This window comes from Phascolarctos cinereus, unplaced genomic scaffold, assembly GCF_003287225.1.
Source record: "Phascolarctos cinereus isolate Bilbo 61053 unplaced genomic scaffold, phaCin_HiC Scaffold_4;HRSCAF=312, whole genome shotgun sequence".
NCBI lineage: Eukaryota > Metazoa > Chordata > Mammalia > Diprotodontia > Phascolarctidae > Phascolarctos > Phascolarctos cinereus.
Window position 1 is genome coordinate 450,315,586 of NW_027555847.1, and position 24,538 is coordinate 450,340,123.

The window sequence follows — 24,538 nt, forward strand, 5'->3', positions numbered from 1 at the left end:
CTTAACCCTGTTTAAACAAAGAAATAAAATGATTTCCCTAAAGAGGTAATATGAGTCATTAGAAGAGGCATTCAATCTATGATTCTGGTAATGACTCATATTGCCTTTTTAGGGAAATTATTTGATTTCTCTGTTACTGACCAACCCGTGTGGAATTCAGGGATAATTAAAAAAAAATTAAAGAGGGATAAGGGAGGCAGCATCATATAGAGGAACAGCATTGGACTAGCAGTCAGAAGACCTGGGTTCTATTACCAGATTCTTGCTTAAAAATTTTTTCTTTTCTGAGACTTTGGACATATCACTTACCCTTTCTTGGCCTCAGTATCTGCTTTTATAAAATGGGAGAGTGCAGTGGTTGAGTGAGATCAGGGATTCTTAACCATAGTGTCCATGAATTTAGATGGGAAAAATTGTACCTTTATTTTACTAGCTTCTAATTAAATTTAGCCTTTCCTTCAATTATGAATGTAGGTAATAGATATTATTCTGAGATGGGTTCCAGAGATTTTGTCAGACTGCCAAAGGAGTGCAGGGTACAAAAAGGTTAATAACCTCTGGACTAGATTATCTCTAATGTCCCTTCTGGGTCTATAAATCTATGACTGATGATTGAAACTCTTGTAAAAGTAGCACTGTGAAGTATAAGAAAAATCATTTTTCTGCACATTTAGGTCACTAAACAAATGAATGATATTTAGGGAATATTCTTTTCTCCATTGGGTTCTTTCATTTTCTTCCCATCATAGTGTGACTGAGTTGGTAAAGGTCATTGACAGCCACTAAGAGAATGCCTTACAATTGTTCCAACCTTCTTGCATATCTGGACTCTCCTTCTATGCTGTGCCTTTCTTCTTCTGTTCCTTTTCTTTTCTGATGCCCCTGCCCCCTATGGCTTTGGGCATGAGCACACTTTTCCATGTGCTATCTATCCTGGAAAAGCTGTAAGTGTGGTCCCAGAAGACTGGCCACTCAGTGGTGATTCTTTTTTTCTATTTAAATTTACAGAGATGAAGATGGGAAGGGAGTACCTACAATGATGAAATCTGGGGTATTTTGAAGTTGAAGAATTTCATCCTTTTAATATATGTTGCTGAAGCATTCAGTATAACCCCTGAATATCTACATTTAAGATCTTTCTTTCAAAAATCTTTAATTCTTCATAAACTAATTAATGTTGATGATGATGGCGCTAGGGGTCATGTAATTATGAAGGCTGAAAATGGGGAGGCTTTGGGGAGAGAGAAGGGTTTCTGGAGTTTGAGGGAATTTATGGATTTATTATTGTTTAGGGCTCTGCATTTACTTTGGTGGCTCTTAAAAGCCCTATCTGTGATTAACCAGAATTCTTCTGGGGTCATCTATATGTCTGTTACAAGGATGTAGGTAAGGCAATACTCTACAGGGTCATAGTAGTGTTGATATGCAGGCATAAGAACTTATGGGAAGGCCTGAGAAGTCTGGTATTGTGGCATCCAATTTAGAAAGATTTTCATTCTCTGTATTTGAACATTTAGTACATATAGTACAGTGTCTGGCAAGTGGAGATAGCCCGGTAGCATAATGAATGGAGTGCTGGGCTTTGAGACAGGAAGACCTAATTTCAGACTCTGCCATGTGACTTTGGGCAACTCACTTAACCCCTCTTAGCTTCAGTTTCTCATCTATAAAACGGGGATAATAATAGCACCTACCCCACAGAGTTGTTGTGAAGATCAAATGACATAATATAGGTATTCTCTAAACCTTAAATTGCTATATAAATACTAGCTATCATTAGAAAGTGCTTAATAAGTTCTTGTTGATTGGTTAACATGGTTAGTGGGATTCTCATGTGAGACCTGGAAAGGGATGATATTTTTCAGAGCCACAAGTCTGAGTCTTGGTGGGTCTTATTCAGGCCTTTACTATTTTGGATGGATGAATCAAGGTTTCCTGATAAGGGGGCATTTAGGAGAGACATTATCACTGACATGCTTCCTGCTGGGCTGGAATGTGACTCAGTCAATGGGGCTTCCATTTCCTCCTTGGCTGCCCTTTTGAAATGCAGTATTTGATTGTTGTCCAAGAGGACCGTGGCATCAGGAAGACAATGCCAGGACCTGCAAGTGAATTGATTTAAGTGAGGGAGGGCTGTGCAAAGTCACCCCCCTCGCTCTCTCCTCCAGAGCCATCTGGGTCTAGTGGCCAGATATAGATCAGGAGCACTGGAGATGGCCCCCAATATTTGACTATCACACAACTGAAGCAGCAAGAGAACAGACCAGACCTTTTTCAGTTCACAGAACCCCAATTCTTTATTAATCACAGCTTGCTCACAATGACATACAGGAAAATAGCACTAATGAAGAGGAGAATATGCAGGCAGCAACCTTCGAGAGGTGGGGTTGGGGGAAACAACTTCAAAACTGCGAATATCTTTGAGTGGGTGTGTTTTGTGAGTCCCGTAGTGGCAGCGAGTGCCTTTCTAGCCCTCTAACTGTTACAGCCCTCATGGTTAGAGAAGTCTTTTTAATGAGGCAGGGTCCCCTAACACTGGTGGAAAGGCCAGCTTTGAATGGAAGTCAGCAGTGTGTAGGAGTGTCTATGTAAGTGTGTATATGTCTTAAATGCAACAACCAGCTCACAGGTTCCAAGTTGAAAAATATTCAGTAGCATCATGTACTTGTACTATATGTAATAGCATAAAAATGAACATCATGGCATCCACAAATAAGCCACCTGACACATTAATTAATTCATTCCATCAAAAGAACTTAAACTAGAGAATTAAGCCCACTTTTATGAAGAGTGTTTTATGGCTGTATTTGTACCATTTAGGCCTTGCCATGTTCAGCACTTTATAGCATTCAGCTTTTTGCTTCTACTCAGATCAATCTCAGCTATCTTTCCATCCATCCATCCCTTTTCTAAATTTGAAGTCACATTTGTTGCCCATAATCCAATGGAAGCAGAAATGAGTGCGAATATTATCAATTTGTCTGTCTTAGAATTATTCTGTTGTCTCTAGGCTGTTAAATAGATTATGAGCGTACAAATGTCAAAGCTGTTTTTTTGGATGGTTTCCAGGTGGAGTCACAATACCTGTGATCTAGTTATTGTCTTAACAAAGCTCAGAGATTACGAAGCATTCTAGGCAATTAGGCATGATTGGTCTCTAGCACCATAACCTACTACTGACCTCATTATTTGTTGGAATGAAAAGTGCTGGGAATGGAGTTGGATGTGGGGAGCTTTCGAAAGAACAGACCTAGCAAATTCAATTGAGTGGAAAGAGACAACATCAAAAGCCTGTTACAGGACATGTAAGATTATGAAATAACTTGCATAATGCAATACTTGTATTTTTTAACAAAAATGTAAGTATTTACAAAATAAGATCCAAGGTTTTTTAAACATCAAGCAAATCATTCTGCAAAGAGACTGCATTGTTTTTATTTTTGTTTGTTTTTTATAATGAGTTCTTTTTTTTTTTAAACCATGTCATACATTTTCCCATACTGATATCGCGTGATCCATTATAATATAGGCAGGGGAGTTTACTAGAGATGGGGATATGTTATGTCTGCCATTATCTTCAGCCAGACAGTTCCACCTGGAGCTCCTTGTTCCTACGGACCTCTGCAGCATGCCTCTCCTGGAAAACAGCAATGAGAGAAATGTCATAAGGAGATAATATGGTGTAGCAGAAATAGCATTGGCCCGGGATTCAAGAGATCTGGCTTCTATGCCTATCTCTGACAATCCACCAGTCATTAAGTTTATCAGAAGATAAAATTGCTTTATCTTCTGAGGCTTAGTTTCATCAACTGTAAAATGAGGGTGGGTTGGATCTCTGACGTTCCTTTCTATTTTTCTGCTTCCTGTACTAACATTCTATGCTTAGAAATTCTCTAAGGACATGATTATGTGGCTAGAACAGGGGTTCTTAACCTGGGATCCATGGGCTTTTTAAAAATATGCATATGTTTTGGCAACTATATTTCACCATAAATGGCTTATTTGTAATCTTACATATTTTATTTTTATGAATGTAAAAATGTTATTCTAAGAGGGGGGGCCATAGGCTTCACCAGCCTGCCACAGGGGTCTATGAGATACCAAAGATAAGAACCCTTGGTCTAGAGCTCCATACATATTCCTCCAGTTCTATGACTCTATGAATAGATATTCTCTGAGGTTTTCTCCGGTGCTTTGATCCTATAATGCTACAAGATTATATTATTTGACCTCAGGAGGAATCATCAAGTACTCTTCTGTTCCATTTTAAATTTTAATTATTTGGAAATATGGAAATAACATACTACTCTTTTAATACCTGTAGCTGTCCCCTTTATCTAGCCAATTTAAGAAGAAATGAAAATCTGGGTCTAATGAAATCTCATAGTAAGCAAGCTCTCTCTTAGAAAGAACACTGGATTTGGAATCAAAGGAACCCAGTTCAAATTCTGATTCTGCCACTTAAAACTCCTCTGTCTTTGGGTAAGTCCCTTCATCTCTCTAAGCCTCAGATTCCTTATCTATTAAGTGGAAGACTTGGACTAGATAACATCCAAGGTGTCTTTCAGCTCTAAATTTATGATACTATATTCTTGTGATCTGATGAGACTTAGGAATTATATACTGAATATGTTTTATGGATTAAGTACAGAAAGAAGCTGAGAAATAAACCCTTTGTTAGAAAACTGTTACTCCCTTCTCTCCTCCTCCAATCAATACAACCTTTTGAGAAACCTGTCAAATTTATGTCTTATGCCATTTGCATATGCGTGTGCTGTAACTATTACTATCTGAGTGAATTGCTATTTCTTCTTATGTGACCCTTGCACAAGTTGTTTATTTAACCTCATTGGGCCTCAGTTTCCCCTTCTAAAAATGAGAGGGTGACACTGAATGATCTTTAAGGTCCTTCTAGTTCTAAGTCTCATGATTCTGTCATCAATAACAATGACAATAATGTGTTTTTGTAGATTTATTTTTATGTGGATGGACACTTGTGAAATCATCTGTTATATCAGATTTTTCATTTAATTGCATTTTTGTAGCCACATAAAGAAAGCACTGTCACTTTAATGATCTATTTACTAGGATATAGAAACAACCTCCATATTAGAGCCAGCTGTTTAATCATATGCATTATGGACAATGTTCCTCTATCTTGTTCTACTTCTCCAATCTCTGTGCCTTTTGATTGCCATCCCCTACACCTGGAATGGCTTTATCCACAGCTATCTGTTGAAATACTTCCCTTTCTTTAAAATTCATGATGTCTCCCCTTATTTTTTCTCCCTTTTCAACACTGCCTAAGCTGGAAGTAAACACTCCTTCCTAAAATCTGTCATCTTTTTCTAGGGAACCTCTCCTAGACACATCATATTCTCTTAAAGTTTTTTTTTGTACATGTTTTGCCTTATTGAAGCCTAAACTTCTTGAGGTCAAGAACTGTATTCCATTTTGTTTATATATCTGCAATGCCTATAATTGTTCACTGCTTGTAATAAGAATTTTAATAAATGGATGCTGAATGAAAATGTAGAATCATATATCAAGAAAGTGAAACTAAAGCATATAACATTTTGGGAGTAGAGGGTGGGGACAATCTCTTTAAGAAACTACCATAAGCTGGACAGGGTGGCACATTGCTGTAATCTCTGCTGTAATCAGTGAGGCTGAGGCTGGGGGGGAAAATTGCTTGAATTCAGGTGTTCTGAGCTGTCAGTCAGGTGTGTCTGCACTGATCTAGCAGCAACGAGGTGCTGCCTAAGGAGAGGCAGCAAGACTCAGGCTGGAAACAGAACAGGTCAAAGCTCTTATCATGGGCAGTGGTGGGATCAGGCCTGTGAGGGGCCACTGCATTTCCAGCCTGGTAAGACAAAGAAACCAAGGAGAAAGCAAGCAAGCAAGAAAGAAGAAAAAAAAGAAAGAAAGGGAAGAGAGAGGTAGAGAGGAAGGAAGGAAAGAGGAAAGGAAAAAGGAAGGTATTTATTATTAATCAGGGTAGCTTGCACCTTAAGACAAGGTATGATCTACTGAATGGAACCCTAGAGGAGGACACGGAGGATCTGAGTTTTAATTTTGCTTCTATGAGTGTTTTAGTCACATGATTTGGGACAAATAATTGAATTTTTGAGCTTGGAAAAGGCCTTAGAGCTCATCCAGTTCATCCTCTCCTTTTGAAGATGATTGCATTAAGGGCCAATTAAGTGATTTGCCCAGGTCATAAATCATTAGCAGCACAGACACAACTAGAACATAGATTTTTCCTCTCTCATTTTCCTCATTTGTAAAATGAGGATAAGAACATCTTCTTTATTTACATTGCAGGGCTCTTGTGAGGGTCAATGAGAAAACATATGCCATGGAGCTTTTAAAACTATATAAATATAATGGAAAATGATGTTGACATATACGCACAGGTATGTATGTATGTATTATAAATATACACGTACATATTGCCATCATCTTAAAGAGATGAAAAATTCTTGTGAAACAATGTGACAGGAACAGTTTGTATATATACATCACTTTGAGGGGGAAGGACTGGGATGGAAAGTTGAGATCTATTTATTTTACAATTAACAAAGGGACCCCTTTATTAATTTTTTGTTTGAGTACCCCAACTTTAAGATGACAACAATGGTAATGATTTTAGCTCAGAAATCATATTGCCTACTGTTTAAAAGAAATCCTACATTTAGTTTATATTCAGCTTCATAGCGATTAGTAATGCTTTTGACTGAAGGGGTAACCACAAAATTGCATCTAGGCATCTGGATATTTAACAATATTGCTCTAAATTGTTATACTTAAATATCAACCTAAGTGTTAGTGCTTAGTGACTAATTATTATTCTTTGTTGTATTTTTGTAAAAAGGAAAACATATTTGACATGATTTGAGCATAATTACCTATTTTCCTTGACCGTCTCTAATTTATCCTATGTATAACTTATTTGTCCATAGTTATTTGCATGTTGTCTCCTACATTAGACTGTGAACTTGAGGGCAAGGGCTGTTTTTTTGGCTGCTGTTTTTTTTTTTTAGCCTTTTTTTGTATCCTCAGCACTTAGCCAGGGCCAGGCACATAATGGGTGCTTAATAAATGCTTGCTGATTTGACTTGTTCTTCAAGCCTGGAGAAAGTTTAGCTAGTGGATCCATATTACTACAGTAAAGTACCATTTTTTTTCCCCTGGAGGCAGCTATGCCATTTGTGGACCCAGCTCTCAGAAAGAAATAGTATCTGAAAGGTACCTATAATTAGTCTACTAAGAAAGCAGCTTGAGTGATTCAGACAATTTTTGTCCCCCCTACAAAGCTGTAAACTAGCTGAAGAAAGAAAACTCTTATTTGCCATGGGGATTAACACATATGGTCTGTGAGCTAGAAACTCAGCAGGAAAAGGTCAGACTATAAATAAGTACATCTAAGTTTCTAGAGAATTGTTTTCTTTTTCTCCAGATACTTCATGGTTCCTTTGGTGGTGAATTCCTGACCAGACTTATCATTTCTGTACTATTGAAATTATTAGCTCAAGTGGAACAGAACTTCTCTCTCTACCCCATTCTATGCAGCCAGCAGGGAGTTACAGAGCAGCATTATCTTTTCTATTAATCTTTGATTCTATTAAAGTATTTGATTGATGAGTAGTCCCATAAGTCCCTAAGCTTCATGACAGTAGGAATTGTTTCATTCTTTGTCTTTGTATACCTTGCACCTCTCTCTCACACCCACCCACCCACCCACATACACACACATATAGAGTAGGCATTTAATAAATGTCTGTTGATCAATTATTAAGGAAGTTTGATGACCAGAAAAAAAAACTCATCAAAGTCATAGTTAATGATATCTTTTCACATTCATTCCCCATCATCAATGGAATGAAAGAGGGTGGTCCAATACAGCTAGTTTTGGTCATCCTTTACACAATCTGTACTCAAAGATATAACAAAAGATCTGGAATCTAGAATTGCATTGAACTTTTGTATTGATAAGAATGCTTAATATAACAGAAAAGGCATTGGGCTTAAAAGTAAAAAAACAACAACAACAGGATTTTGGTTTTGGGTCAAACACCAATGAGTGTGACCTTAAACATGTCACAAACCCCCTCCTAGTCTCAGTTAATTCATTTGTAAAATGATGAGGCTGAATTTAATGACCTTTAAAGTGATTTTCAGCTCTTAACATTCCACGATTCTATTTCAACTCAATAGGTTTTCTGTCACCAGAAATCCTTGGAAAATCCACCTGCAAGGTTCTCCATGCTATTGATTGTATGCTGGAACAACAGAGCTATACATAAAGGATTATGGACTGCTCTGCCAAGTCCACATATTGTGAAGATGACACTAGATTGTAACATGAATGGTCATGAACTAAATTCTATCAGGAATAATGAGTATAAAACACTTTGCAAAGCTTAAAACACTGCATGACTGTGAGCCATTATTATTCACTTTATTACTTACCTACAGCCACAGAAATGAAAGTTATCATGCTAATTTGCTTTCTCAGGCTTTTTACTTTGGGATAATGAAGAAATAGAAAAAAAACCATGCAAGAACACTATAGAGCTTGGATTGCTCATAAAGGCAACATGGGATATTGGAGAGGGGCACTAAGAAATAGTGAGCTGGCCACAAAATCAGGAGGAACAGCGGTCGTGAGCTGCCTCTGACACATTGGTAGTGTGACTCTGGGCCAATTACTCAAGCTCTCAGTGCCCTTGGCAGCTCTTTAAGACCATACGTGTCAGAGATGGTGCTGACCTGTAACAGTACTGGGAGTTTTTTCACCCAGGAATTCCTTATACCAATAAAGTCACAGTTCTAATTCCTACCGCAGTCCCTTTTAGATATTGGATACCATTGCTATCTGTTTTTGAGAAGTTTCATCAGTTAATGATGGGGCAGATTTTGAAATAAAAACGACAAGGGGAGGAAAAGGCCAGGTTATACACAACGAATGTAGGCTACAACTTCACGGTGGTGGGTTTTTTTCTTTAATTGTTTGTTTTGCCTTTCTTTGTATCTTTAACACTTAGCACAATGCCTGCCACATAACGGGTGCTTAATAAATCCTTGCTGATTTGACTTTTTTATTCAAGCTTGGAGAAAATCTAGCTATTACTACAGTAAAGTACCATCGTTTTCTTGCTTTGAATAGAGCCCAGCCCCTGGAATCAGGATGCCTGGACTTGAGTCCCAGCTTTGCTCTCAATTAATTGCTATGACATTGAGTAAGCCACTTCTCTCAGCTTTAGTTTTCTTATCACTGCTGTGATAATACTGACACTTTTTACTTCACAGGATTGTTGTGAGGCTCAGAGGAGATAATGCATGTAAAGTACTATTCAAATTAAGCTATTATTGTTGTTTTTGTTATTAACTGTGGATATATGATTATAACTAGAAAATTGAGGTAACTGGATGGTGCTCAAAGCTGTCTCTTGGGGGAAAACATGGCTGAATTTTATTCTTTCACAGAAAATATTTAGTTTTATTATTGCTACTATATCATAGTATATGATGCCATTACCATCGTAACAACAGCTATAATGTTCTCCATTTAGAATTGGCTACATGATTAGAGGTGTAACGAACAATCACAAGTAAATAGTTTGTTTTATTTTGCATTTAATTTATACAAACATTTATTTTTGAACATTTCCATGGGACACCTAAATGTGATTACTTAGATTGAAAGTCCTTTGGCTATGAACAGGAGGAAGGAGCCTTGATGAACCTGCTCAGAGCTTATATTAAAGCTGCCAGGATTCCTTGTTCCTCTCACTACTGAAGGTGAGACTGTTGCTCGCCTCAGAAATCAGAGATGGGTCATCCTGGCAGCCCTTAGACTTGATGAACTCAGGAGGAGCAACAAGACCCTCAACCTTGTCTGCGCACTAAATAGTATGTTCAACAAGGCCTCCATTCTTCATAACCACAACAATAACACTAGCAGCTAGCATTTACATAGCTTTTTAAGGTTGGCAAAGTGCTTTACAAATACCTTATTTTATCTTCATAACAATCTAGAAGGTAGGAGCTATTATTTTCCTCATTTTTATAGATGAAGAAACTGAGGCAGTCAGTTTAAATGACTTTCCCAGGGTCACACAGCCAAGTAAGTGTCTGAGGTTGAATTTGAACTTAGGTGTTCCTGACTCCAAGTCCAATACTCTATCCACTGTGCCATCTAGCCACCATTCTTCTTCTTCTTCTTTTTTTTTGAAGGGGGGGGTCATACTGAATTCTATTCCTCACTATATTGCTGAGGAAATGGTAAGAAATTTGATCTAGGTCCACTGAAACAAGTAACTTCAACCCATGAACCACATGTCTAATACCAACCACTAAAAGGGAACAGAAGTGAAAAAGCATTTGTATATTGTATATTGTCACCTACAATGTGACACTTAAAAAACCCAAATATTTCATTTGATCCTTACAATAATCCTGAGTTAGATGCCATTATTATCCTCATTTTATAGTTGAGGAAACTGAGGCAAATAGAGATGAACTGACTTGCCCAGGGTCACACACTAACACCCATTTTTGAAGGAGAAATTCAGGGGCAGCCTGTACAGGGGTCCACTTCACCCTCTCCCCCACCCACCACCTTCCTGGAGATATCATAGATTCATTCGCATTGCCGAGAGTAGAAAGTTATGACAGGTGACTTCATCTATCTGAGCAACTCTTTGAAGTTCTTTCTTTGTGCTAAATTTAGAGCAGCCAATAAATTCTTTCTTTACCCTGCTGATAATTTCATCTTTCAGAAAAAGAAGGAAGTGATGAGAGGAACTTCTATTTTGGACCTTATTCTTATTAATAAGGAAGAACTAACTGGTAAAACAAAGATGATGGAAACTATGGGGATTTGTGACCCTTGCCATCTTAGAGTTTGATTATGTCATTCCCCTTGCTCATGAAGTTCTAGTGGCCTAGAAACCTTACTAGTTGCTGGAGTCATCCTTGTGGAAATTACTTTGTAACATCTGTGTGTGTATTTTGTATTTCCTGCATACATATTGTAACCTTTGATAAATGTAAGCTATTTGAGGGCAGGCTTTTGTTTTTGTTTTTAATTCCTCAGTGACTAACATATAGTAGGTGTTACAAATAAATGCTGAGCGAAGAAATCCTTCAAAATATAGGCTTGAGAGTTTGACTTGATATCTGTAAAATTTTTAGAATAAATTATTAAAAGGATGCTTTATAAGCATTTAGAAAAGGAGGGGGGTAATTGCTTAAAGTCAATGGGTTTATCAACAGCAAATCATGCAACTCTGATCTCATTTTCTTTTTTTGAGAAGGTTACAAGACTAGTAAAGTAGATAAAGAACATGTTATGATTATAATACATTGATGTTTGGGCTCAAAAAGAGAAGAGTTTGGTAGGGACAGGATGACTGTCAAACATTTAATGGGTTATCATGGGAAAGGGGATTAAACTTGTTATTAGCCACAGAAATAGGATCAATGGGTAAAAATTACAGAGGAAGAGATTTTGGCTTATCATAAGGGAAAAAACTTTAAAATTTCTGCTTTATAAAAGTGTAATGGGATTCTTTGGTACACAGTGAGTTATTTATCATAGCAAATCTTCAAGCAAAGACTCAGGATGTAAATAGGATTTGGGTAGGGGTGAACTATGTTTTCTTCTAACTCAGTTTATGAACCCCATTCTTCAGGATTCCTAGTTAGTGATACAAAGAAATCAGCATAAAGAAGGAAGCTTTGTGTTATAGCCTCATAAATCTGTGCTTCTCATCTACCATCCTCCAAATCTGATCCTCTTCTGCATTTTAATGAATGGTATGACTAGAGAGATGAAGTAAAATGGTGTGTCACATTTTCCTTTTGAAGCAGAAAAAGAAATGACTACAAAACTAATGGATTTTAGAGTATAATTTGTGGCTACCAAAGAAAGAATGCTCATCTGCTGAAGGGGCGTTATTTGATAGATACATGCTACTTTAGTTGGGGTTCTGAGAGACTTCTGGATTTCTGTCAGTCAACAATATGAATGGAATACCCAGCCATATCTAGTGCACTATATCAGGTATCACCCTGGAGAAAAAAAAATCAAGCCAGGACTTGTAGATGTAGGGCTTGAAATGACCTTGGATGTCATCTAGTCCAGTGATGTCAAATTCAAATAGAAACAAATCATTGCAGGTTGCATATTGATTTAGAAAACCATAAATTAACATTATCTATGTCATCCTGTATTTGTAATCTATTTTGTTAAAGATTTCCCAGTTACATTTAAATCTGGTTCTGGCTGGACACTCCACTGTTTGTGGGACATAAGCTGACACCTCTTCACACCTCTGATCTATTCCAACCTCTCATTTTGTTGTTGAAGAAATAATTGATTTGTTGAAGACTGTAGATGAAATTAGTATCAGAGAGGGGATTTGAACCATGGCCATTGTACCATGTTGGAACCTTAAAAACCATCTCACATGGCACTGATGTGGTATTTCATGTCCAGTCTCTGGATCTGATGGGGGTTACAAGAAACTGTCACTCTCTTATTGTGCTAGATTTGGGTCCATCTTGTAGCGGCTAGAGTGATCTTAGGTGGGGTCATCATAACTCCTTTTATGCTGTATTGGAGTTAGCACCTATTACATATGACATATTTTATCTAATTGTTCTGCACAAATTAGTATTTAATTAATACTGAGTTTTTCTCTTGATTGGACCTATGATTTCACTTATATATGAAACTCTCTGGGAGGAAACTCCATCTGCCAATGCCAATTAACATCTCCTCAGCAATTCATAGTCTTTGAACATTTCTTAGAGAGTAAGTGACTTGCCCATAGTCACCAAAGCAGTATGTGCCAGAGACAGACCTTGAACCCAGATCTTCATTCCAAGCCACCTTTCTACCCACTATTCCATGCTGCCTTCTCTAATTAGTGAGGGAGACAAAACATGTACACATGAAACAGATTGTAAACTCCTTTTGGCAAGAGGTTATCTAATACTTCTTTTGCATTCTTCTTCCACTCCAATGTGCTAGGCATGTAATCTACTCTCAATAAATGCTTTTAAATATTAGAACACTAGACCTGCAGTCAGGAAGAGCTGAGTTCAAATTCTGCTTCATACACTTAGTGGCTGTGTGACTTTGGACAAGTCACTTGACTTTTCTAAGCTTTAGTTCCCTCATTTGTAAAGCAGGGACAATTATAGCAGCTACCCCACAGGATTGTTGTGAAGATTAAATAAATTAATGTGTTTAGACAGCTTTATAAACTTAAAGGTCTACATACATGCTTGCTATTATTATTAAATACTATTATCAATTATGCTAATTAACTGTCAGCATTTCGGTGAAGAGTTAGGATATAGCCACTTTTAATAGAATAGGTGTCACCCTGGCTGTTATGATTCATATTATTCCTGTTAACACTCTTGCTTTCTTTTTCCCTTCTCTTTTAGTCAGCATGGCATAGTGGATAGGGCTCAGGATCTGACTTTTGTTAGGAAGATATGGAGTTTAATTCTTCCTCTGACATTTATTAGTTGAGAGATTTTAGGCAAGTCACTTAACTACTCTGACCTTCATTTTCCACATCTGCAAAATGGGGATAATAATATCTTTAGTTCTTATTCACAGGATTGCTGTGGGGGGCTCAAATGAGATACTGCATGAAAAGCTCTCTGCGAACTCTAAAGCACTATATAAATGTCAGCTGTTATATTTTTCATTTTTAATTTCAGGAGCATGACAGTAATGAATTCATTCTTATGGAGTGAGGCATTTAGAATAGTTAAAAAATTGTCAAATACTAAGAAAAACATTGTAAATCAGGGCCCCAAACTCCCCGAAAGTGTTTACCTTTTTCATACATTATGTATTCAAGGAGGAAAAGGTACAGAGTGCTAATTAGAAAAAAAATCAGTTGAATTTTTGTTGTTCAGTCATTTTCAGTCATATCTGGCTCTTTATGACCCCATTTGGGATTTTCTTGGCAAAGATACTAGAGCGGTTTTCCATTTCCTCCTCCAGCTCGTTTTACAGATGAGGAAACTAAGGCAGACAGGGTTAAGTGACTTGCCCAGGGTCACACACCTACTAAATGTCTGAAGCCAGATTTGAACTCAGGAAGATGAGTCTTCCTGAATCCCGGTCTGGTACTCCATCCACAATGCCACCTAACATTAACAGGGCATCTAAAATTAATGAGACAGAAATTTATGAGATAGTTGCTAAAAACTGAAAAAGGGGAAATTCCATCATTCCCAGGTGCCCTGGACAAGGAGCAAATATCCTGTTAGATATGGCTGCTGCATGCTGGGCTATGGAATGCTAGTGTGGCTATAGCTGCTGCTCTAGCCCATTTGGGCTAAACCATTAATCCTTGCACAAAACCCTGCTATTTCAGATTTATAACAGGCATGGCCATAAGCACTAGGCTGGTTAAGCCATGATAATTATTTCCATCACAGGAAAAGTCTTGTTGGCAGATGTAAAGTCTTCCAGTTACTCTTTATGAAATATAATTACAGTGTAAGGTGAACATTTACAATGAGCTCACAATGAACTTATTTTCAGGGAGATAGTATCAAGAATGAGGTTTAAACTGTAAGCATGGAAATAACTAACAATACTTTTTGTTTTTTAAATCTTGAAAAGAGGTCTCCTCCTCCCTCACCCCTAACAGAATCTTTGCCTTTGGCCTCTGGTATAAATATCATCATGGATAATCCATGTGTCTCCAGAAATTCTGTTTTATTTGCTTACGCGTATTTGTCTAAGGCTCAAGTTTGGCCTTTGTTCAGAGGAGACCTGATGCTAGATAGCCATGGTGAAGTTGCTTCAGAAAGATCATTAGTGCATAAATATTCCTGCCTAAAGGAAGTTACATTAGCTGAGAATATCTGAAGGCCTGTGTTGTGAGACAAAGCCATAAAATAGGAACAGCTCAGTCTAGCACATAGGTCCACAACCAGGAGTCTATTCCAGAAGGCAGAGTGATGTGTGATTAGGGGCTATTAAAGAAGAAATGGAAGGAAATCTGGTAAGAGTGTGGAGGGATATTAAGGTGGGAAGTCAGTTGGTTTGGAAACATTAGGCTGTGAGCTTTGCATATAGGGGAATGGGAAAAGATTTGCAGTATGTAAGACAAGGCAATTTGCCTGTAGAATCTCATTACCGTTTGGAAGTACAGATGAAAAAACGTAGGCAGAAGAGGATAAATTATTTTGTAAATGGAATGAGAAAGGGATATGTGTGTGTGTGTGTGTGTGTGTGTGTGTGTGTGTATGTATGTGAGCGCATACATGCTCACATATAGTTTTACAAATACTACCGTTCCCAAGCTGTCACTAATATAAATACAGTCCTCATTTATTGCAGGATAGCTTGGTGACACTTGGAATAAAGAAAAGCTTACCCAATTACCATTGCAGTTGCAAACATTTCCTTCTGGCAGAAAACTGAATATTACACATAAAATAACCCCTGGTTGCTTTTTGTTGTTGTTGTTTTTAAGATCCCAAAAGGGAAATGGAGGAGTAGAAGGAATGGCATGTTCCTTCTGGATGACTACTCTGTTTCATGCTGCTGAAGCTCTATTAGAATGAGCCTTGAGGTTTCCTGACCTCTCATCCAAAGCTTCCCACCACTGAACTGATAACAAAATGAAAGGAAAGTGGCTGGCTCAAGGTTGCCTAGCAACCTAGTTGGCAGAGGAGAGAAAGAACTCTACTCTTCTGTCTTATTGCTTGGTGGCCCCAGAGCTGTTAGAAAGGTGCATTCTGCTAAATACTAAATTTATCTTTTTTTTTTTTTAATACCTAGGCATAGGACAGAGATAGGGACTGGACCTGTGATTTTCATGCTGTAAGTAATTTCAAAGGAAGAAACTTCCTCTATCAATGAAGATTGGCACCCTTTCTGAACCTTTTTTACCTTAGAGAACTGCCTAGATCACTAAGAGGTTAAATGATTTGCTCATGGTTAACCAACCAGTATATGTTAGAGGTAGGACTTAACCAGGTCTTCTTGGCTTTGAGACCAACTCTCTACCTACCATGCAACAGGGCCTCAGAGAGGCATGGTAAAGGTAAATTTAAATGCTTTCATCAGCTGAATTTTTACTCTTGTTTCTACATATGTTAACGAATCTCTTCATTTTCCCCTCCCCTATTCTCCCCAATTTGATTTAGGGATGGTAATGGTGTGGTCCTTCAATTTCTGTATTCCATGGCCACACAAACATCTCCCAGCAGCAAAAGCACACAAGAATTTCCTCTATGAGGACCCATCAGGAAAAACAGAAAAGAGAGGCAGAGTTTATTCTAATTCTTTAGGCCTGCCACCTCACTTGCTTCGGAGTGCAGAAGATTTCTCTTCTTGGAGGTCAGCAGCTGGAGTTTTGAGCTTCCTATCTCTTGCCAGAATAATGCCCCACTTACCTTTTCTTGAAGGCGTTCAATAAGAGCAGCTAAATTAGCTTCACGGTTCTCTTTAATCTGTTCCATTTTCAGGATCAGCTTTTCCTCTGCCATTTTGCTGAAGTTGTTGTTCTCTTCCAAAGCCTTCTGAAGGACTTCTCTCTCGTGCTCTCGCTTTTCTGCCAATTGTTTCAGCACCTGGGCCTCCTGGGACTGAGAGAGAAAAACACATCCCGCTGACAATCATCCAAATGCAAACCTGTCAGAAGAATGGGCTATTGACTTGGGGTGGAGAGAGCTTTACGAGAAATAATACCCCTCTCCTCCTTCATCAACGTTGTTCAGTGAGGTATTGCTCAGAGCTTTTGCTAGCACACGGTTAACTGGAGAAAGAACGTTTTCAGCTGTGGATTTTTGCTTTGGGCAAGCTATCTTAAAAGAAGCAGCATTTAAATTATGCTGACTAGGTTTTAGACATTGCTGTCAAGCATTTAGACAACAGAAAGTGCTTTAATTAATCATTGGATGCCAACATTCCATTTGGGTCAAAGAAGAATGGCTGAGGGCTGGGGAGAGTTCCGGCCCGGTTTCCTGCTTCATTGTTCTTTGGCCAGCTTAACGCCTTGCTGTGTGGGAGCCTTTCACATCTCACCAATGGGAATAGCTAAGCTGACAGTCTTCTTTTATAGCCCCTCCATTTTTTATGAGCCTAGTGTTCCACTTTGAGTTCAGGATGGTACAATGCCTATTTCTGCACGCATAGGCAAGAGCTCTCCTATTGTCTCTCTTGGATCTTTTGAGGTCCCCCCCCATTTCCCAGAGACTCATTGTCCTGGAGGAGGTGAGTGCTTGGAGTAGAATCTCCACCCAGGCTACCTCTTCCTAGGATTGTGTGGTCCAAGGGATGTGTCAGTGGGATAAGGTCACTTCAATTCAATAATCCACAGAGGATCATAGGATCATAGATTTACATCTGGAAGAGACTTTAGAGATATTTAATATGAACCTCTTCTTTTAAAGATGAGAAAATGGACTCAGAAAGGGAAATGACTTGCTCAAGGTCACAGAGCTAGTGAATGGCATACTTGGGACACAAATCCAGGTCCTCTGATTTCCAAATCCAGCACACTTTCCTCAATTTAATTCCACAAACATTAAAAACCTACTACATGCAAGGTATTAGGTTCTAGGTCTACAAAGATGAAAAATGACCTAATCTTGGCCCTTGGGCTTTCAGAACTAATTGCTGGTGATAGGACTGAGGAAATGTTCAGAATCAGCATCTGCCTTCCTCTTTCCTCTCTGTCTCAATCCTACCCAGCCTCCTAAGGCCATCTAAATCCAACCTCTTCTCTTTTCTGATGACTCCTCAGTACACACAGACTCCTTCTCTATTGAAAATGTTAAAAAAAAAGTTTTACAAAGCAGAAAGTGATTGGGAACATAGGAAACCTCCAACAGAGGTCTGGGAGATTCCTAGAGAAAAGAATAACATTTGGTTGGGAAGTGCTCTTGATATAGGTGGCACTTGAGCTAGGCCTTGATGGAAGAGAAGGATTTTCATAGGCCGAGATGGGCTTATGGAGGATGGAGCCCATTCTAGGAATGAGCAGCCAATGGGAGAAGGTCTAGGACAATATCAGAGAACAGCCATTCCACTCAGGCACATACACCAGCTCAAAGATATACTTCTGTTGTTTTCTTCACCAAGAACTGTCTCACCTCCACTCCTCTCCCTGTTGAGCCAAAGCCAACCCATTCTCTGAAGCCCACATAAAGTCTCACCTTGAAGTTCTGAGATCAGGTATGAGGAACTAGGCAGGGCAGTGGCTCGAGCCCTGGCCTTGGAATCAGGAAGACCTGAGTTCAAACCTAGCCCCACATACTTGTGTATCCATGGGCAAATTATTTAACCACCATGTGCCTTGGTTTCCTCAAGTGTAAAATGGGAATAATATTAGCACCTACCTCACAGGGTTGTTGTGAAGAAAAAAATGAGATTATATTTGTGAAGTGTTTGGTGTGGTACCTGGCACACAGTAGGTGCTTAATAAATAAATAAATACTTGTTTGCTTTTCTTTCCCCTCAACAACTGCCCTTCCCTCCACCCCCTGAATGCAATATGAACTTGTATGAACTCGTATAACTCTTATTGTCTGAGTCTCATAGTTTGGTAGTTAATGGAATTGGTTTTCACATGGTAGATTACAGAATCAGTCTTCTTGGATTAGAGTCACATCTGACACAACTAGATACCATTTATGTGTGTTAGTCTTGTGTCCCCTACAGGCCAAGGACCACTTCTTATATACCTATCTGTCCACAATGCTGAGCCTACTCAGTAAATACTTCCTGGTGTATTGAAGGAGCAGTCAGGGGACAGAAGAAAGAGAACTCCTGGGTTCTATGAAAGTTTTAAAAGGAGCCTATCATAATGAGATAGCAGAATCAATCAATCAACAAGCATTTATTAAGCACCTACTATGTGCCAGGCATTGTGCTGGGCACTGGATATAAAGAAAAAAAATAGATCATAATATGTGGACTCTGTAACCGCAGATTTTTTTTTAGATGCGGAAGGCAGATATTTCCTGATTCCTTGGGTGTCATCTGGACACACTTAGAAAGATCTTTAAAGGATGACCTCTCACATAATGAATTCTTTTCCTGCTGGTAAGAAGGAGTTAGTGAGCTTTGAAAAGACATAAATTATATCCAATGTGTAGATTATTCACCCAGAAGGATGACTCATTGGTATTTTTTTCCTATGTAATGATCTCAAGATTGTAGTAAAAAAAGAAATAAGATGTGACAGTGTAAAAAATATGTAGGGAAATTTACGGAAGTAATTAGCCACATTTTTGTCAACAAATTCACTAGATCAAAGTGAGGGAAAAGTCATACGTGAGTCTGACACCTATCTTTAATATTAGACTAACATCTTGTTTTCTGGGCAATCTATTAGGCTTGGATTATGCTCCAGGTTGAGACTTCAAAAGGAATCCTTGTAAATGGCAGTGATTAACAATATTAGATTTTAATTTGGACACTTTTTGGCCTTTTAAGTTAAGCAGTGCGTGTTGTTGAAAACCCTAATGGAGAACACTCTAACTGGGAGAAAAACAAACCAGTGACAATTTTTCAGACTTCAGATAGTTGTCTAAACAGATCATTTGATACCAAAACACCATCGAAATAGTGAAATCATTTGTGTCAAAGCATTCCAGTCATATTTTAAGATGAAAAGAGTTCACCTCTAGAGAGAGACTAATAGCATATTGAAGGTTAAATGGAAACAAAGATTACAGGTTTAGAATTGGACAGGACCTTAGCGGTCATATAGTGAACTCCCTCATTTTAAAATGAAGAAACTGAGGTTCAGAGTGGTAAAGTGATTTGTCCAGAGTTATACAGGCAGTAAGAGGTGACAGAACCAGGATCCAAACTGAAATTTTGCCACCCCCTGGTGAAAGCCTCATCACCTCTCTCCTGGACTCTTGCAATAGCTTTCTGGTTGGTCTTCTTGTCACAAGTCTCTTCATGCTCCAGTTCATCCTTCACTTGGCTGTCCAAGTGATCTTCCTAAAGCTCAGGTCTGACCATAGTCACTCACCAGTGGCTCACTAGCTCCTCCAGGATCAAACATTAAAATCTTTATTTTGTGTTCAAAGCTCTTCATAAACTGCTCTCCCTTCCCCCAACCTTTCCAGTATTCTTCCATATTACACCTTCCCCACATACTCTTTGATTCGACACACTGGCCTCCTTGCTATTCCCTCCACAAGATATTCCTGTCAACTCTGCATTTCCACTATCCCCCATGCCTGGGATTCTCTCCCTTTTTTCTCTGCCTTCTGGCTTCCTTCAAGTCCCAGCTAAAATACCACCTTCTATAGGAAGACTTTCCTGAGACCCCTTAACACTAGTGTCTTTCCTCTGTTGATTATATTCAATTTATCCTGTATATATCTTGTTTGTACATAGTTATTTGGATGTTGTCTCCTCCATTAGACTGTGAGCTCCTTGAGAGCAGGAAATATCTTTTGCCTTTCTTTGTATCTTGAGCATTTAGCACAGTGCCAGTCACATAGCAGGAATATGTAACTTTTCGTGTGTGTGTGTGGGGGGGGGTGGAGAGGTCATGGTCAGGCTTCCTTTGGTAGAATGGTGAAATTTATGGACTCTACTCAGAATAATGTTTTTATGTACATCAAATAAAATACACAGGATTACAAGGGAAACCAATTATATTGAAATATTGTGAGCAATAAATATATATATGCACATATATATCCATGTATGTATATGTATGTATATGTGTATTTATATGCATATATTCCAGTGTATGAGGCCACAGCTATTTGGCTTGGAACTTTGACGTTCAAAACCATTCTGATTTTTCTGGTATTTTTCAATGTTAATACTAAAATTAATTTTATTTTATTTTTATATTTGTGATGATAATTTTCACATTCAAAAAAGTCAAATAGTGACAAAAGTACACTAGGAAAATGAGCATGAGAAGAAAAATGGATAGGAATTTAATAAGGCAGGTTGGTGGTAGGATATATTTTCAGATTTCTAGCCTTGTGGGGCCAAATTGAATCTTTGAGCATGAATGTACAGTTCCCACTACAATCAATGGAAATTCTGTGCACTGGCCAGAGTTTAGAGTTTAGCTTTATTAATGGTGTTGGTACTTTTAGAGTCATTCAGAGCTAAATCAGATTATGTATCCCTAGGCTCCAAAGTTTTCTAGACACATTTATTCAGCTCTAGCTAACAGGGTAGAATGGAAGTTAGTGAAGAATGTGACTGTGAGTGTATTCTCACTTGCCAACAACAAAGGCCAGGAAAAGTAGGTCACCCTTCTCTGGGCACTGTTTATGAATCTGCATTACTCATATTACCTTTCTTACATACCAGAAAGAGTCTAAATCCACCTTTATGTTCACTGTCTAATGTATGCCAGGACTCCGTTATCTGCAGTGAAGGGTAGAATGGGAGGTATTTTTAGGGGGCCAAAAAACCTTCAGCCTTTCTCAATATTATGATACCTTATTAGGAGTTTTGTTCACTAGCTCTTTGCTCTTAAACCAGAGGTTCTTAACCTTTTTTTCCTATTGTGGTCCAGTCTGATGAAGGTCATGAACCCCTTTTCAGAGTAACACTTTGAAATGCATAAAATGAAATCAAAAGGTTATAAAGGAAACCAATTACAATGAAATACAATTATTGAAAATATTCAGAAAACAAATTCATGGACCAAGGTTAAGAATCCCTGTTCTAAAGGAAGATTCCGACCTAGACCTTCTCCATATCTTCACCAATCTTGAGTACCTCCCTGATAACTCTGCAGGAAGCAAAAGGTATTATCATCTCAAATCTTTCTTTGTTCCAACAGCAGCCCAGGGGTTGTGCAGTCTCATCTATTGTTTTCTGGCATTAGTTGCTGGAGAATTTGTCTCTGTTATCCTTCGGATTCAGTCCTCCAGCCTCTGTCTCATGGGGAAATGGTTTTAAATTTTGGTACCTCTGTCACCTTTAAATGTGGAGCTGAAATGAGACATGATTGCACATGGGGATGTAGAATCAAAATTCATTTTACCTAGAGGAGCATCTATTTTAGGGGAGGCAAAATGGTCTAACTTAAAGCTCTGAGATAAGCATCTGAGGGCCTATTTGCAAATGGGAAATACCTGATGACTTGGATGATTTAGACTTAATCCAGAGACACAATTTGCTGAGGGTTGTTAAAAGGAGCTCATTTAGAGAAAAATTCTTCAGCCTTGGAGCATATCAGAATGGCATCGATCTAAAATGGAAGGTCGCCAGGATGGAAGAATAGGGCAAGATAATGGTTCACTGATGTAATGCCAATGTCAGGAGGTGAATATTTATAGAAAATAAATGTTAACCATAACATTCTGGAAGACAAAGATCTTCTTTACACTATCTCTTAAAGAAAGAGATGTGACTTATTGTAGAATGTTTTTTCTTTATATAAATCCCACACTGGACTCCATATTGCAGGTATAATTTCTTCTCTGGTGTATGTAGGAAAGAAAATCATGAGACACAGAGAAGAGTTAGTGTACATTTTAGTAGCACTTCTGATATGTTCCAAAGTCGTTTACTGTCATTAGTTATGGTACTGGTTATAGAGGTTTAATTACTGCAAAAATAAAATGGAAGATAAATTTGAGTTAAGTGTTATCTAAAACTCAATTACACTTTACATAATGAGTTAGAAGGAATATGAAGATCTGTGTTTTAGTTATTGCCAGCTTGCTTTTCTTTTCTCAATTTATTTTATCTTCTGTTGTTTCATTTTCTTGTCTAATTTCTATCATTTATGGATATATTACTTGCTATGAAGCATTGTCTATCCAAAAGTAAATTTCCCTGTGTCTTATTTTTACATCTTGGTGAATGAGTTAGGCTACTTAAAACATAATTAATGGTTTAACTTTTAACAATAAAAAGTCGTACTCTTAACCCAATTACACTAAAAAAAAGAATAGACATATTTAATTTAATCTAACAGTGCCTTGTTAAGAAATGTCGAGATATAATTATAGAAGAGAAACTCTGCTATATGAATTCTGTGGTGTTTTAAAAATTTATAGACAATTCAAAGACCTTTGGAATGACCCCTCCAGAAAGAGTAAACAAAAAGTTGATTGTGCTGAAAGGCTAAAAGAGAATCACTGTGTTGCTGTCTTATTATGTAACTATGCAAATCAAGATTCTACGATTCCACAGCTCATGTGACATCCTCTTTACAAAGTGAAATACTTTCTGAATGTTTAATGATGCTAGGTAGGATATTACCACCCCCAAAGCCACTTTGTACATATGTATATGTATGTGTATATATATATATATATATGTGTGTGTGTGTGTGTGTGTGTGTATATGTGTGTATATATATATATGTATATATATAATATATACTCATCTTTATCTATTTATCTATCTATCTATCTATCTATCTATCTATCTATCTATCTATCTATCTATTTATCTGAGGGGAAGTTTAATGTAAAGAGTATTGAATATAGGAATGAGGAGATTAGGATTACGGTCTCTCACACCTCAGTTTTCCCATATATAAAATGGGGATAAATAATATCTTCCTTGTCTGCCTTAGAGAACTGTCATGAGGCTGTGTTAAAGAAGGCCCATTTCAAAGTGCTTTGCAATGATAAAACTACATATCAGTAAGGGTCCTTTATTTATTATATTTAGATTATAGTTATTATTGGAAAGGGCACATGGTATAAAAAGAGAATTGGTCAAGAATAGTGATTAAGGGCTAAATTTAATTATATGTGTGTACATGGACATACAGAAATACACACACATATTTATGTATACATATATGTGTGTATATGTGTATATGCATACATATATATATATATGTATATATATATTTGTATATATTTTAAAGTAACCAAGAATAAATCTCTCTTCCCAGTAAAGAAGTTAGAGATGATAAATAAACTAATCTGGGTTGAGTTCTCTTTAATGATATCTATTTGAGGGCATGATAGTCTGAATACTATTAAATCCTTGAATTTACACTAAAAAAAAATATATATATATATCTATTACCTTTTTAAAAAAGATCCATTTATACCCACTTGTAGTTGGGCTAGTAGGCATAGCTCTCTTCTCTTATTTCCTAGCAAATTACATTTTAAAGACCCTGAAAAATTATGAAACTTCAAAAGAGAAGCATTTTTACATTTCCCTTTTCTAGAATTTTATCTAAAAAGGAAATCGATCTGGTTCTATATAGCCAGCTACAGGGTGCGAACTGTGATTTGGAGATCTGGGCTGCAGTTACCTCATTATTTCCTGATTCAGAAACAACAGATGCCTCGTGGAAGTGACCATTTGTTTTCTTAAACAAGGGCAGGGACTGGGGAGAGACAAAGACTTGTCAACCTTCATAACGACTTCCCCCTAACATTTAGTTTTGGTCCAGTCAATCAGTGGAGCAGCATTAATTCCAGCCCCAAATGTGCCCATAGCAGTGTGTTCCACCTAGCAGCCAGATGGCCAGTGCTGAGATGCTGTTGGCAGATGGAGAAGACAGCTACCCAG

General features: G+C 37.8%; 1 protein-coding gene across 2 annotated transcripts in view; it reads right to left on the reverse strand.

Moving 5' to 3' along the window:
• Positions 1-2,270: 2,270 nt before the first annotated feature.
• Positions 2,271-24,538, reverse strand: part of STMN2 (stathmin 2) — a 70,056-nt gene continuing 47,788 nt past the window's right edge. For both annotated transcript variants that reach the window (XM_020976211.2, XM_020976212.2), the window contains exons 4-5: positions 16,447-16,638; positions 2,271-3,637 (exon numbers count right to left, since the gene is read on the reverse strand). In XM_020976211.2, the coding sequence (XP_020831870.1) occupies positions 3,578-3,637; positions 16,447-16,638 (252 nt within the window). In that variant the 3' untranslated portion in view covers positions 2,271-3,577. The remainder of the gene's footprint in view (positions 3,638-16,446; positions 16,639-24,538) is intronic.